Genomic DNA, 16837 nt, shown 5'->3' with positions numbered 1-16837 from the left:
CAAGCTGTGTGATCCTGGCCAAGTCACTTAGTCACTGTCAGCCTCAGTTTCCTCATTTGCAAAATGGCTAATACCTCCCAGAGTTCCTGAGAGGAAGAGTTAATATTTGTAAGGCGCTTTGCAAAACATAAAGCTCTATATAAATGCTAACTATTCTTGTGAAGGAAAAACTATTAATTAGAGATATCTAGAAGTTGAATGGGCTGCTTTGTCAGGTGGTGAGTGCCTCCATCACTGCTGATTTTCAGTCATGTTCTACTCTCTGTGACCCCATTCGAGGTTTTCTTGGCAAAGATACTGGAGGGGTTTGCCATCCTCTTCTACTCGTTTTACAGATGAGGAAACTGAGGCAAACAGGGTTAAGCCACTTGGCCAGGGTCACACAGCTAATAAGTGTCTGAGGCTGGATTTGAACTCACAAAGATGAGTCTTCTTGACTCCAAACCTGGTGCTCTGTGCACTATGGCACCACCTTGCTGTCCCCTCAATAGAGCTCTTCAAGTGAAGTCTGGGGGGACCACATCGTGGGCTATCATAGATGGGAATTCTTTGAAAGAAATGTTTGGACTAGATAATGGATGAGGTCCATTCTAGTTCCAAGATCTTACTATAGGATTAATACTGTGTTTTATACAAGTTGCTGATTGAAAGACTCCAAAATATTCTCCAAACCCTATGTTTAATGTCTTCAATCAGGAATAGGGATTCTTCCAGTCAATTAGTTCTATCAGTCAATCAACAAATGTATTGGGTGCCACCTGTTATGTCTGAGGTCCTGTGGTAGACACTTTCTTTGATATGAAGAGGTAGAAGACCTGATCCCTGCCTTCCCGAAGCTCCTATCCAAATGGAGAACAAAAGAACTGAGTATAACTTTTGCCCCAGTACAAAGTCTCATACGGGATGTGGTACAGGAAGTAAACTATACAGAAATCCAACTAAGAGAAGACATTTTGCTGTGGAGGCTAGAGAGATCTTTGTGGAAGAGATCAAGCTCAGGCTTGAATCTGAAGAATGGATAGGCTTCAGGAAGCACAAGTGTGAGGAAAGGAATATAGTTTGAAAACAGATTCTTAGAATATGGAGTGTTCAGGGGACTGATCAGAGATAAAATTGGGGAGGGATGTAGATAAAGGCCATCTATTTTATTCAAAAATCCCTCATTTTATATCTGAAGGAACTGGGGCCCAGAAAGGTTTTCTGACTTGTCCTCCTGGCTATGTTTCTGACTCAGTTGCCATGACTCAGTTGTTCTCTGGAACTTCCTTCAGCCCTTGGGGCCTTCTCACCCTAAAATATCTTTCTACCATTCTGGCTCCCTTCTCCTCTTGGTGAGTTTTGTTTGTATCCTCCATTCTGGGCACTGGCTCAGGCCAGCCATTCTTCATTTCCCTCCTGGCTGTGCTTCTGACTCTACAAACTTTGCTACCGTGCCCCTGGCTCAGATACTCATCCCCTGCAACCTTTTCAGTCTATTTTTGTCTTCCCCTATTAGAATGTAAGTAACTTGAAGGCAGAGACTATCATTTTGTGAGTGCCTGACACATAGTAAACACTTAATAAATGTCTTGTTTGACTGCCTACCAAGGTCATACAGGTAGCTAAGTAACAGAACCAGGATTTAAACCTATGTCATCTGTCTTCATATCCAACATCCTTTCCATTATTCCCCATTGCCTCGAGGCCCTCAAGGGTCCCAGATGCTAGATTTAAGAATCTTAACATTGTTATACAGGCAATGGGGAGCCATTGAAGATTTTTGAGCAGGGAAGTAACATGACCAAAGGGGGTATTTTAGAAAAATTAATCTAGTTTGGGACTGGTTTCTTCAGGAGAAATTAAATGGGAAACATACAGACTAATTAGGCCTCTGTTATAACTACATTAGGATGCACAAGTGGGAATAGAAAAGTGGGAATGGAAGAAAGAGGGAGACATTAGAAAGGAAAAGCTGAATGGATCTGGTGATTGACTGGATGTGATAAACAAGGGAGAGGGGAAGCACAAAATATAAGCTCGTAGTTTTCTGTTTCAGGGATTGTCACTATGGTGGTAAAACTGACAATGAAGAGGGAAGCCAGGACATAGGTTGGTATAAATATTTAATTTAAATAAAAATTTAAGTCAATCCATTAATCAATGAGCATTTTAATAAATGCCTACTATGTGCTGGGCACTGGAGATACAAGTAAAAAGTATAAGATTCCCTATTTACGAGAAGCTAAAGAAGACTAATACACAATATATTTTAATCTCTTCATAAAACCAAAAGAAAAAACCTCGTATCTAAAAATAGACTTGTAATATATTAGGGCTAAAAAGACATGGGCCTTTTCTTTCCATGTATTTAAGTTTAAAATAAATTAATTTAAAAAATAAGATTAAGAAAAAAGACACGGGCCATCACAAAGAACCAAAAGATGAAATCAAAGACAAATATAAGGAATAGTAGAAACAAAGAGAGGTCAGGCAGCAACCCAAGCCAAAATTACAGATCTGCATCATATACTTTTAATTATTTCTAAAACAGGTTTGTGTTTTAGTCCTCCTTCTTTCTCTCCCTCCCATCCAAGTATGAGTAAATGTTGGATATTTGCCATTTGTCAAGTATGGGCTTCAAAGAAAACAAAGGAAGTGACATTAACATTTGACAGATGGTGATCCATACAATTTACGCTGTTTTTTTTCTCTGGGAAAACCACACACGGATTGCCCTGATCACACTTTTGTGCAGCCAAACACTGCGATGTGGCTTTTGTCTCAATGAAAACTCAGTCGTCTGTCATATTTTAAATGGACCTTTCAGACATCTCCCCGATTTTTTTCCTGTCCCTTTGCACAAGATAAAAAGAAATTGTAGCCTGAGTGTGAAGGACAAGAGGTTCCTAGGTCTACTCTCTGGGTCATGACCAGTGTATAGACAGATAAATGGAAAAGAAAATTTAGACACTGAGAAAGCAAAAACGTGTTGTGAGTGGCAAACTACATACCCTGATTCTAAGGATTGTGGTGAAAGCCAAAGCTCAAAGACAAGTGTGTTGTTAACAGCTGTGGTGTGAATAAGAGAACGTCAGCACTCCAATCTACTTACTGCACTAGTGTCTCGAGATAAGAGCCAATTAGCTGAGAATTGCTTCACAGTTACTGTTGACTTACTCTGCCAAACATATCACATAATGGCTTGTTTTCTTTTAGTCTTTTAATCAAATGGTTTGGGGAAGCTAACATTGCCGAACAAATTTTCTGGAAAGAGTTACTGATGACCTCTAAAAGCTCACATGATCTGATTCTGCATTAGTCCCAGGGCTCTGTCCTGGGCTCTTTTCTCCTGTGTCTCTTCATCCTCTTTCCTTGTGATCCCATCAGGCCCTGTGTGTTTAATTATCAATTCTACCCCAGAAGACTCCCAGATCTAAATGACTTGTTTTGGTCTCTCTCCTGCACTCTAGTTCTACATCACCAACTGCCTACTGGACATTTTCAACTGCTATTCCTACAGACATTTCAAATTCAACATAGTGAAAGCAGAACTCATGTTCTCCCTACTCCCCTCCGCCACTTCTAACTTTCCTAGTACAAACTCCGTCATTCTCCGTGTTTCACTCTCCTTTCCTCTCCATATCCAGTTTCCAAGTCTCAACCATGCTACCTTCATGCTATGTCTCACATCAGTATCCTCCTTTCCAATCACAAGCCTGATAACCTAGATCATCACCTCTCACCTGCTACTGTACTAGTCTCCTAACAGGTCTCCCTGATTTCAGTCTCTGCCATAGCCAATCAATCCATCCCACAAATTGATAGCCCTAAATCACAAGACTATCTGTGTCATTTCTCATCTCAAGAAACTTCAGTGGCTCTCTACTGCTTCTAATAGCAAATATGACCCCCTCCATTTGGTATTTAAAACCCTTAACAACCTAGCTCCTCTACCAAAATTACTTTGCATTTCTTTGGTGTACATTTTAAATTTACAAATATACATACATGTACTGTTTCTTCTGATAAAGTATAAGCTCCTTTGGGGCAAGTACTCTTATTTTTGTTTTTGTATTCCCTGGGGCCTAGCACAAATGCCTCACCCATAACAGGGGACTAATAAATGTTGTTAAATTGAATGGAAGTCTCCAAACAAGAACACATTCCACCTCCTGGAAATTTGCCATCAATATCTTCCAACTGTTGATAAAATCCACAATAAAATGTGGTAAGAATAGAAAGTTGTGCCCAGTAGATTTTCAGTTTTATGTGAAATCATCTTTTTAAAAATTATACTATGTTATAGAAATGCTTGTTTTATTCAATAATTAAAAATAAAATGAATTTTTAAAAATAAAATGCTTTAAGAATAATTTCTATTTTTTCTTCCCTTCCTCCTAACCCAGATGTTTTCCACTAGGCCTTCCTTCCTTAAGTGTCATGGAATTTGGGACTAAAACTGTCTGGACATAGGGTGTTATTCTACCGTGTCATGTACCTGCTAAATTCCTACTGAACAAGACGTGCCTTCCTTTAATATATTAAACTTATGGATACCACCCTATCAAAGTTTTATGAAACCTAGGTTTCTCTCAAGATCTCACATTAATTTTTTCAATAATTTCTGCTCCCATCTTGTGCATTCCTGGACATCTGCATTACTATTAGTCTCTCTCGAGTTATACTTCCTGGAATGTACCCTCTCTTTACCCCTGCTTCTTAGAATCATTAGCTCCCCATGGCATCTGGTCTAGTCATTGTGTCTAGGAACTCTTCTTCATCTGCTTGAATTTCCATTTTATTAAAGTCCTGTTGATCAGTTTCATTGACGCACATACTCTATCTCTGGTTAAGAACCCACCATTCTTAAATTTTGCAAATTGGTCCGGAAAGCCAAACTCTATTGTCTTCTTATCCAGTTGCTTATTGCCCATATCTTTCTAACATAATCATCTTTAGTTGATAGTAGTGATAAAAAATATTGGCATCTCCAACCCCTTCAGTTTCCTACCTAAGGCTTCATAATCTCTAAAGATTCTTTTCAGGGTTCCCCTGGTTCTGACATAAATCAGTGGTGAAAGTTATCAGATTTGATAAATTTTTGGAGGTTCTCTAGGCAACAAAGTACTAGAGATCTGGAGTCATGAGACCTTTGCTATTTGATGTCTTTGTCATCTTGGGCAAGCCATGTAATAACTCTGAGCCTTGGATTCCTCATCTGTAAAAAGGAGGAGGAACTCTTCCAGCCCTGCAAGTAAACTAATCTATAAATCTAGATACAATCCCTACAACTTTCAACTTCTACACCTGCTATCAATGAAACCCTTGGTTCTCTGGGGCTTCCTCTGGCAATTTCTGCTATTAATTGCCTTTTTGTCATACTATGACCCCTGTCTGATGTGCTGTGTTTGTTGGTCCCAAGAAGGATGGGCATAATAGGACGAGACATCAGCACTAATCCATCACCAAGTCTAAAACAAATGGATGCTTTGCCAATGTAGGGCCAACGGGCACAGCTTCATGGAATCACCAACTCTCAGAGATCACCTAGTGCAAGAGCACAACCCGTATCTGAACAAGAATCCCCCCTGTACACCATAATGTGGTAATCTGGCCTTGGATCGAAGACTTCTGGTGAAGGGAAACCTTCAAGGCAATTCACCCCACCTCTGAATAGTTCTACTTGTTAGGAAGATTTTCTTTCCTACCACTTCCATCCATTACTATTTGTTATTTCCCTGTGGTCAAGAACAATGAGTCCAAAACTTCTTCCACATGACATCCCTTCAAATAAGAGAAGGTAGCTATCATGTTCCCCCTACATCTTCTTTTTTCCATGTTGCACATCCCAATTCACCTCCATCAGAGAAGCAAAGCATTCTTATCTGAGAGTTTAGTAGATGCATTCCCTCGATACATTCAGCAATCACCTAATTCAAACCAAGGCAGGAAAGCGATCATGGAAAGCACAGCTCCCGTCCACAGCAAATACAAACAGTGACTCTCACCTGTTGCCACTCAGCAGGGTACCAGGCTGGGGGGCAGTTGAAACGGTTGCAAGCTTGTACTACAGTGGGCTTGGGCTTGTGGCACAGCTCATCTGCCAGCACCACAGTCTCGTTCATCTCTCTGGAAAGTAGGTGGGAGCAGAAGACATCCCGGGTCTGTAGGCCGACTCCACAGGTTAAACTGCATGGACTCCACTTGCCAATCTCCCACCTAAGGAGAGATCAGAGAGGAAGAGGAGGCCTGAATTTTCTGTGGAGAGGTCCTCCAAAACAGTCATCGCAGGGCTGAGTGTCTGTTAAAGAATTAAAAACTCCCAAATATGAAGTTGTGCAAATTGGGCAAGAATTAAATTGAGGGTCTCCTTTCTAGGCCTGATTTTCTATCATCCTGCCTTACTTCCCTGATCCTACCATCCTACCCTTTCCCAATATTTGAATTAAAAGAGATGATAATAACAAACATTCACTCTTTACCTTCAAAACCCTGAATGATTATCACCACCATTCCCATTTTGCTAAGGAATATACCACTAAAACTTCTCTTCTAGGACTACGAATGGATTCAATTTCAGGGCTGGGATGGGCACCTTAGTGCTGAGTACCAGGTCAGGACAGGCCTTCCTGCTAACCTCTCCAGCCCCTGTTCTCAGCAAGATAGAAAAATCTGTGCTTGTTTTATCTTTGGCTTCAAAGTAAAAGGCCGGCTCCAAATCTCTTCAAAAAAAAAATTTTTTTGTGGCCTAGAACTGTAGCTGTCTTATGTATAAATATCATCACTACCTGGAACTGGATAATGTAACTGAAATGAAGCCTGCTAAATACATTAGTTCTCTGAGGGGGGAAATAAATGAAGAGGGGGTGAATCTTGTTATCTGGAAAGACCAGTCAAGCTGAGAGCCTAAATGTGTTTTTTCCAAATAGCTGTGGCTTGAGGAAGCCAGCTAAGGTGAAATGGGGGACTAGAAAGAAAAACATAACAAAAACCATTCTGTTTTCCCCTCTTGATCTGACTTCAGAAATGGGAACAGTAAAGATGAAGCTCAGCTTTGTCTCGGTTTCTTTAATGCTCAGTTTTGCAGTCATTTTTCAGTTGTGTCCGACTCTTTGTGACCCCATTTAGGGTTTTCTTGGCAGAGATATTGGAGTGGTTTGCATTTTCTTCTCCAACTCATTTTACAGATGAGGACACTAAGGCAAACAGGGTTAAGTGACTTTCCCAGGGTTCCACAGCTAGTGTTTGAGTCCAGATTTGAACTCAGGAACAAGGCTCTTCTTGACTCCAAATCCAGCACTCTAACCACTGAACCACCTAGCTGTCTATCAGTTTACCACTTCAGAGCCTTGCTTACTCACTATACAGCTTTGAATAACTAGCCAACATGACTTGGCCTAGAAGATCACCGCAGATGTGAGAGCAGGAATTGTGATGACCCCACAGAGGCTGTGGCTTCTCATTGTGCGGTCCATGGCCAGCTTTGAGAAGAGTTTTATGCAATCTCTGGCTTGCAGAGGTCCTTCATCAGCCCATAAACATTTCCCTGTCCTTATTTACCAAAGTTGCTGGCATCCTTCCCTACCTATTGCTTCTGACATAACTGGGCTACAGAAAACACAAGCACTTACCTGAGAATATACACTGAAAGTTTCTCCCTTAACATGCACAAATCCATATTACAATGAAAAAGAAACGAAAAGGAGATGCTGAGTGGATACCACTTCTCCTTTCCTTTTGGCTTGTGATTTCATTTCAGTAAGGAACACCTGGTAAGGAAATTCTCTGTAACAAAATCACTGAGAATTTCTGGGATTTGCTCAGGGGGCATAGTTAGTATGGGTCAGAGTCAAGACTTCCACCTTCGCCTTCCCGACTATGAGGGGGGTTATTGGTGCTATATATCTGTCTCCATTGCCTGATTTCTTTTGGCCTCTAGGATTGTTGTGATTTGCACTCCCAATTTAGAAAAAAAAAAAACAAAAAGCAAAGCCCGGATCCAGTACTGATGCCTTACTATATGGCTGTATCATTCAGAAGCTCCTAAGTGCTTAAAAACTTACAAGATTGAGTCAGCATCTCTGTACACTATGGATTCTCAACCTTTTTTGTATCATGTCTGATGAAGCCTATGGATTCCCATCTGAGAACAATGTCTTTAAATGTACAAAATAAAATCCATAGCATTACAAAGGAAACCGATTACATTGGAATATGGCTATTAAAATATTAGAAAACAAACAAGTTAACAAACCTTAGGTTAAGAACCCTTGCTGAACACCAAGCCTGGAGTACAGAAATTCAGCCATAAGAACCTTGAAGTTCCAGCCATTCTGGAGAAGGTAGAGCCATTCTGACAGAGCTCTGAGAAGCATAGTCAGTACCCTGAGCCACTTCCTCAACAAGAAGGTTACATGGCGTTCTCCAGGAAGGAAGCCAGCGGAGACTAGTTCTGTCTGTGTATAAGATGCTTCTATGACTCTGGGACAAATAATAAGTCAACTCTGGCCAAAGCAGGTTCAACAGAGATCACCCACTTCTTGCAGTGCTAATGGATCCAGGCTACAGCTTGTAGATATCTGAATGAACCATCGTTAACTCTAGGGTGCTGCTAGCAGAATACTGTCAACAACTTTTTAATAGGGAGAGATGGAGTAAGATATTCATGTTGATTATGGAGGATCGGTGTTTCTAGGCAGCCTATGGATATATGGCTTTTGATCCATCTTCTCCTACTTTCCTTCAAGACTTCCAGCAAAGTTCCTTCTTTCTCCAATCCATTAAATTCACGAGATCCTCTTCTGTGACAACCTCAGGCACATCTGTATATAAGAAACATGGGTGCTTCTACCCTTCGTTGTATGCATGTACTCTTTTCTACCCTTTAAGAAACCTTTCACCCTACCACCTACCCCACCCTTTTTGGGAGGTCTATGATTCTCTTTAATTTAAAAATTTGCTTTAAGGAAATGATTTTATATAGTTTTCTCTTTATGAGTTTTTAGCCTCTTCCCTAATAGTAGAATTCAAACTTTCTCCCCTTCCAAAGGAATGCAAACACATAGAGGAGAATTTGGAAGTGGGGGGGAGGGGATTGTTTCTAGGGGTTCCCCAAATCATACCACCATGGCTACTCCCTGCTCTACCAACTTTTAGTATCTGGCCTTGCTCATCTTTACCTCTTTTCTTCTGTACCTCTGTTTGGCTGACATCCAGCTTCACGTGAGACACTCACATACATTGTGGGCCACTGATACTGCCAGTGCCCTGGTGGAAAAAGCAATGTGGAGCAGCACTCAGATTACCTGAGTTTGGATTCTGTCTTTGCCATTTCTCTGCATGTGACTTCTGGCAATTGTTTCTCCCGATCCGAGGTCCAGTTTCTTTACGAGTAAGATGAGTCAGTTGACCTGTATGGCCCTTTCCAGCTCTAAATCCTAGGATCCTAAAATCACCTTCCCAATTGCTAACTCCTACCAACACAACCTGACCACTGAGTCTGATTAATTCTCTTGCTTTTGTTGTTTTTGTAAAGCAGCTGGATCTTAACTTTGCAGCCAGTTAAGCAAAGTCAGAATGTGGTCTCTCTGGGGATGAATCCCTTGGTTTCCTATAAAGACACTGATCGAGTTAGCATGGGCTGACACACCTCAGTGGGATATATCTGAGTTAGGTGTACAAAAGGAGCCATTTTAGCCTTCTGAGAGGGATCCCTTTGAAAGTAGGGCTCATTGTGTGAGCTACCAAAGTTTCTTTTCTTTCAAAGTGGCCATGGCCTCCAAAAACTCATCACCTGTTATTGATATAAATGACCATTAGTTCTACTGGCAGGTCATAGCTTAGCAGCTCTAACATCCCAAGAAGTTTCTCTTGCCCTTGGCTCCTGGGTAAGAAAAAAAAAGCCTGTTTCTTTATCTAAAAAAATTTTAAATGCTGTTTTTGTTTGGAAGAAAAAAACACCACCATGAACATACATTTCTTGGTTCCCATTTAGGTTTTCCTTTCCTGAGTCAAGTCAGCATGAAATATTGGCTCGTGTACAGCCTTCTCTTACTATTACTGCCTAGTAGCCTGACAGTTTTGAAAACGATCGTAGGTCATTTGTCTTCATTGCAGATTCCTCTAGGTTTGGAAGGCAGGTAAAAAGTCAGGCAACATTCTGAGGCTACCCAGATTAGGTGATAGACCATACAAAGGAAACAGAAGATGGGTCCTTGTCCAAGAATACTAATTAAGTAATATGTCAACTATGCAAACCAGTCAACTTCAAATAGGGCAAATAGAATACATGGATGCTGTGGAGGATAGGGGATAAAAGAGCAGAGTGAGGTGGCATTCTTAAAGGAAGGATTTCTCAAGTGAGTAAGTTATGGGCCAGGATCTGAAAGAGGATATCGCTGAATTAACTGAAGTAGATAACTGGTGATTCCCCTAAGTCAATCAACCATTTGTTTGTTTACTTGTTTGTTTGTTTATTGGGAGGGGGAAGGCAGGGCAATTGGGGTTAAGTGACTTGCCCAAGGTCACACAGCTACTAAGTATGTCAAGTGTCTGAAGTCACATTTGAACTCAGGTCCTCCTGACTCCAGGGCAGGTGCTCTATTCACTGTGCCATCTAGCTGCCCCAATCAATCATTTATTGCAACCTGTAATGTGATCAGTGATGAATGAGGCACTGTGGGAGATATAAATGGAGTATAGGACATGGTTTCTGCCCTCTAGGAGCTTACAATCTCTGAGAAGACAGAACCCATAAAATAACAAAAATATTATCACAGAAGTGGAATTTTTAGAGCTGAAAGGAAGCCTTAGTACCATCTTGTCTGAAGATGTAGAAATGCAGAAAGAGAAGACAAGTAATTAATAGGTAAACTGTATGGTAGGAGACTAAATGTGTTAGGATTTCAGAGGACAGGAATATCAGTGAAGACTGCTATGGACAGAAAAAGATTGTTGGATGAGGTGGGTATCAAGGGGAAAATGACTGAGCAAGTCACTTAACCACTGTATGCCTCAGTTTCCTCATCTGTAAAACAGACATTAATAATAGCACCTACTTCCCTGAGTTGTTGTGATGATCAAATGAAATATTTGTAAGGCACTATGCAAATGCTAGCTCTCATCACCATCATGATTACTGCTCACTCCTGGTTGACTAGGGCCCCTACTATGCCATGGTACCAACCTCTTACTTTCCATCCTGACCCAATCCAAACTTATCAGTCCTTTGTCTCATTCCCTCAGAGCCTGGCTCTCTGGGTGACAATGGGTTACGATATAGGCTGGATTCTTTTATGACTGAGAAGTTCTGGCTATAATTCTGCTTAGAGGCAGGGTTATGGGCCAGACAATCTTTGCTTCTACACTTGGGACTGCATCATTCTATCTGAGGCCACAGAATCATTCCATTGCGGAGGAGGGGGAAACAAACTTACCAAGAATAAACAAGCTTTTCCTATGACTGCTTTTGAACAGGTCCTTTAGGAAGTGATTAGGGTAGTGGAAAGAGCTCTGGATTTTGAGTCAGGAGACTGGAATATGGATCCCAGCTCTGCTACTTATTACTTGTGAGACCACTCCTTGATGGCGCTGGGCCTCAGTTTCACCTTCTATAAAATGTGGGCAATGATACGCTAACCCATCTCACAAGGCTTTCCTGAGTAAAGTGCTTTGTTAACTTTAGAACGTAATAGATGTGTGTGTTATTGTTGCTGTCCTCAGGTCTCAGTCTCCTTCCTCTTAATTGATGAGGGACTTATATTCAGCCTTCAAGAGGATGAAATGCCCTTCCCAGTCTTGCCTTAACTTTTTTTCCCCTAAACTATTCCCCACTATTCCCTTATAAAAAGCCCTGTGCTCAATTCGAACTGCTTGACTCTTTGTTCCCACAATACATCTTGCTCATTTCTGCTTCTGTGCCTTTGTTCCTGGCATCCTCTCCACAACGAATGTGGTCCCCTGATTTTCTGTCTGCATGAAGGCTCCCTCCCCTTCCAGAAAGGCCCCATTCGAGTTCTATTGAGGCCATTCTACCCTTCCATACAGTGGTGTGACTCTTTGTCCTCTGGGTCCCTAGGCCTTAATTATCTACTTCGTATTTTCATGGAGTCGGTGCCCTCAGCCTGCCTCCACCTCCACCCCTCCCCTTCCATCCATCTCCCTAAGGACAAGAAGCTGCAACATTCCTTGCTGAAGCTACAGAACTCGACGCAGTATATGAACTCTCTTTTTCCTTCAGAATTCTCTTGAGTCATCTCAAATCTGCTGGTCTCTACTGTGAACAGAGACCTAACTGCCTAGGAATTTATTTTCAACAGTCTTTCTTTTCATTTGGAAGACCTGAACTTTGGCATCACTCACGTCAGGACTTAAATCCCCGATTCCAGTCCCTCCTTCACGATCTCCTCCCCTCCATCACTACAGACATTCTGCCCCTCACCATATACAGCAGGACTTGGGATTCTGTGCAAATTTACATCTGCCTACATGCCTGGGACTGGGAGAAAAAAAAACAGGCAGAAGGCTTAAAACTTAGGAACAGCCCCAATGCCTCTTTCTTTTCTGGTCTCCATTAATTTTTCTGTGCCTGTGGATGCTTCTGGTGAAGCCTGAGTTTCCGTTCCCCTACCTTCTAGGCAGAAAAGCTTAAGCTCATTAAACTTCAAGGCTCTGATATTTTGATTTCTGAAAAAATCTCTATCAGAAGGGAGGGGAGGAATGGACAGCAGGTTATTGCAAGTGTCATTCAGACTCCTCTGGTCCCTTCTTCCAAAAGTTGTAAAAGTGGTATTTCTTAAGTGCATGTGCCTGGCACATAGTAGGTACTTCATAATGATTGTCCCAAATTACTTTTCTGACTACTCTGAATGTATTTTATATACACTGATCTGTGTCCATGCGGTTTTCCCCAAAAGAATATTAGCTCCTTAAGGCAAGACTGTCTTGTTTCTGTCTGTATCCTCAGCACCTAGCCCAGTACCTGCCACATGGCGCTCAATAAAAGTTTGCAGAATGGCCTTTTAAATCCTTTTATGTCATTATGGGGGTCAGTGCCGGACTGAGTGAGGACAGGAAGAAATCTTCTGCCTGACTGAGGACAGAGTACCATAGTAACTCTAGCTAGCAAATCCCTCGGGTGATACTGTCATAAATCCAATTGGATCCCAGGCAACGGAAAGCAAAGGACAGAGTCATTTTCCCAGTGGAGATCCCCCTGTCTCCGGTGTTAGATATGTGAAGAGACAGGAGAGGAAGCCAGCTATTGATGCAGTGTGTGATTAATTCAGTCATTGCGTGGACATAGACACAGCTGCATGCCTTCCCTTCACAACTGAAGAATGTTTCTGTTCACACAGGTGTCAGGTGTTAGACGTGAGATGGTCCCAGCCAAAGCTCTCTCCACACTGAAAAATGTTTATGTGAGAAATAAAATTGAGGCCTCTCATGATGTTTTCATGTTTAACCACATAAAAATGACCAAGAAATTATTTTTAATGTTTGGTTCAAAGTCCCTGGGGGTAGAATATATTTGTTTCTCTTTGATGTTTCATTATCACAGGGTGATTTAAAGGGACACTATCAAGCTAACATCTGTATGTTATTAAATCCTTGTGTTAGGATTCAAATTAAGTTATTAAAAACCATCCCTTGTTTTTCATTATGATGTGCATGTCTTTCTCAAAAAACCCCAAACTTTTATCATCTGTACATTGTTTACTAACTCATTGTTCTATAATTTAGTGAACTAACAAAGTTTAAGGATTAAATTCCTAACTTACATATAAGGTGTGGCTTTCTTATATTGAAGAGTATGACCCAGTATCTTTTTTTTTTATTAAATTAGATTAAAATTGATCTTTAGAGGTTCCCGAGTTGGGGAATGTTTGCCTATCCCCTGCTTCTTACAATTATCAAAAGCACCATAAGATCAGAGATTTGGAGCTGAAAGGAACGTTAGAGGCTGTCAAGTCCAATGTGCTCAATTTACAGAGGATGATACTGAGGCCAGAAAATATAAACGATTTGCCTAAAAATCACGAAGGCAGAGCTGGGATCTGGAACTAGATTCTCTGACCCCCAAATCTGCTGCCCCTTCCCCTACATCATGCTGCTTTCTAGGCTTACAATAAGAGAATTCTTTGAATTTGTGTACTGTGGCATTCCCTCTGCCCCAGGATAATTTACAGCTGTCTCCTGGTTTTCACAAGGGATTCATCTCCACTCCCAAGCCATGGAAACCAGAACAGTAAAGTCCTAAGGGCCCAGGCAATTGAGCTAAGAATATATGTTCTGATTTCTTAGTCATCGTTCACTATCAACGAAACCACATGGCTCCCTAGATACTGTCCAGGGTATGACTTGACCCTAATCTACCCTCTATTAATTTCATGTGAATTCCTAATTCACAAACCTCATTCATTGATGCTAGATTACCAAGAACTAATAGAAACACAAACACACACACACACACACCCCACTAGTTCTGTGAATGAAGCCTTTTTCTCATTCTCCTCCTCCTCCTCTGCCTCCCAGACTTGACCTCAAACTTTTTATTCTCATGGGGCCAGGAATACTTTTCTTTAGTAGCATTTCTATTCTTCCTCCTGTTCATTCAAAACATCAGTGTGCCAATGGACATACACAGTTTTGCAAAGAGCGAATGTTTCCTACTTCTGGCTCATCACCCTCTAACATGATTAGTCATGCCAAATTAATTCCTGGGATGTCAAGCTAAATTTGTGCACCTGGGGCATGGGTGATTATGGGTATACCCTACAGAACAAGGCCTGACCAACATCATTTCATAAGGAAGTTGTTAATTTATCATAATGAAACCCCAAGCTAACATGGAGAAACTCCATTATAACTTTGTCAGTATTGTCGCTCATGTACGACATTGTTCCTTCAGAACTAACTACCCCTGTAAAGTTATTTTACCTAACTTGTCTTTTTAGGAACCAATTCATGATAGCAGGAAGAAGGGCACCACGGAGCCATGGATAGACTACTGAATTTGGAGATAGGAATCTCTAAAAAACATGTTTTAGATACCCACTAGCTGTGTAAGTCACTTCTGCTTCAGTTCACTCAACTTTAAAATGGGGATAATAGTAACACCAACCTCATAGGGTTGTTGTGAGGGAAAAAATTGACACCATATTTGTAAAGCACTTTGAATGATGCCTGGCACATAGTAGGTGCTTGATAAATGCTCATCTTCTTCCTTCACCCTGTATGTCTCTACTCATCCGCAATTTCATTCAGGGAGCTCATCTTCATATTTGCTGGGATTCAGTATGACTGCTCTTGACTGCTGGTTGGGGCTTAAATGTCTCCTGCTTGAGTCTGGCTGGATGCTACCACCTATACTAGTCTGTAAACAATCTTAACCCTTAAGGAGGGTTCTCTCAATTCAGCTCAACTTATCAGACCACACTCTTGGCCTCTGAGTTCTGTTTGGCAAAAACAAACGGACATCTTTTGATGAACCAGAAAGAGAAGGGTGAGGCCAGAATACCTTTTAATGAAGAATTTGCATCTGGATCTAGGCTGCAAACTAGGCGATGAAATGTCTCTCCCTGGGTGATGCCGGTGAGTTGAGTCTGACACTTTTGACTTTGACCCTGAAGTTCTCAGGAGTGACTGAGCCCTACTCTACTTAATTTGTCAGAGAGGCTTTGAGAGTGGAGTAGGAGGGAAAAAATGGTTTCCTCCCCTGCATACCAGAACCCCAGGAGCCTTGTAGCCCCTTCCACATTTGTGTATTTTCCTGGCCCTCCATTCCCTGAGGATGAGTGGCTCTGGCTGGGATTTGCAGGCAGGAGGCATTGTATAGAGAGAGACCTTCCTGCCAATTGAAGAAACTAGCGCTGTGTGATGTGACCTTCTGTGTGGTGTCAGAAGGAGGTGTTCTGTTTGTGGCCACGGCCAGGAGGAAGCTGATTCTCCCCTAGGGCCAATATAAATGAAAGGGATGGATATAGGGAGGAAAGGGTGGAGGAAGAAGTTTTTTCCTATGTTTCCAACAGAGAGTTTTGCTTCCCAACATGAAGGGGAGACGTAAGCTGAATGCCCAGGGGCTTCTAAGGGCACAAGGGAGTATGCAGTCATTTTGAGGTTGCTGGGAAAGGAACAAAGATATATTAAACCTTTTCAACTGAACTTGTAGCCTGAGAGTCCTTCATGAATAAATGGGCACATTAATTAGCCGAAAAAGAAAACCACTTTAGACGTGGGTCTGTTGGTGGACTGAAGTTTCCAGAGCTTCCAAAACGTGATACTTTCAGTCAAGTAGCAAATTATTCAAACTCCAGGGCTTCCATAAATGTTTGGATAAGCTCAGATTTAGAGGTATAAGTGTACAGCAAGACAAAAGCAAGGAAAATTTACACATTGAAGGATGAAAAAAGAATGTGAAACGATAACATTATAACCCTCAGTGCCAACCCTCAACAAATTACATTTCTTTAAAAATTAATCACACCAGGGGACTTACAAGGCATCTCTACAAATACTACATGTACATAAACATACAGCTGCAGCAGGGCTGAGGGCCACCAGAAGGACTCTTCCTCCAAGAGGGTCCCCTTACCTTGATTTGCAAACTTTTCCTCCAGGAGGAATTAAGACATGTGAGGGGGGGGAGCAGGGGAGAAACAACACTTCTCTTTTCCCAAATCAGTGGAGGGGCCTCTCCGGATCACATATGGTTTTGCTTCACTCCATTGTGTGGCAGTTATATAGTCAACCTTCATTACATGAAAGAAAAGGCTGTACTGTGAGTTCTCTAGATGTGTCTAAATGCTTTTAACTGTTCCGTAAAACCACCCAGTAGGTACCACAAAAGGAAGAGGAAAGA

General features: G+C 41.5%; 1 protein-coding gene across 1 annotated transcript in view; it reads right to left on the bottom strand.

Moving 5' to 3' along the window:
• ADAMTSL1 (ADAMTS like 1) overlaps nt 1-16837 on the bottom strand; it is a 371558-nt gene that overhangs the window by 105135 nt on the left and 249586 nt on the right. The window contains exon 16 of the mRNA XM_036739597.1: nt 5988-6198. Coding sequence (XP_036595492.1) covers nt 5988-6198 — 211 coding nt within the window. The remainder of the gene's footprint in view (nt 1-5987; nt 6199-16837) is intronic.

This window comes from Trichosurus vulpecula, chromosome 9 (genome assembly GCF_011100635.1).
Source record: "Trichosurus vulpecula isolate mTriVul1 chromosome 9, mTriVul1.pri, whole genome shotgun sequence".
NCBI classification, from domain to species: Eukaryota; Metazoa; Chordata; class Mammalia; order Diprotodontia; family Phalangeridae; genus Trichosurus; species Trichosurus vulpecula.
The sequence above is the reverse complement of the archived record's forward strand: the minus strand, read 5'-3'. Positions and strand labels throughout refer to the sequence as shown.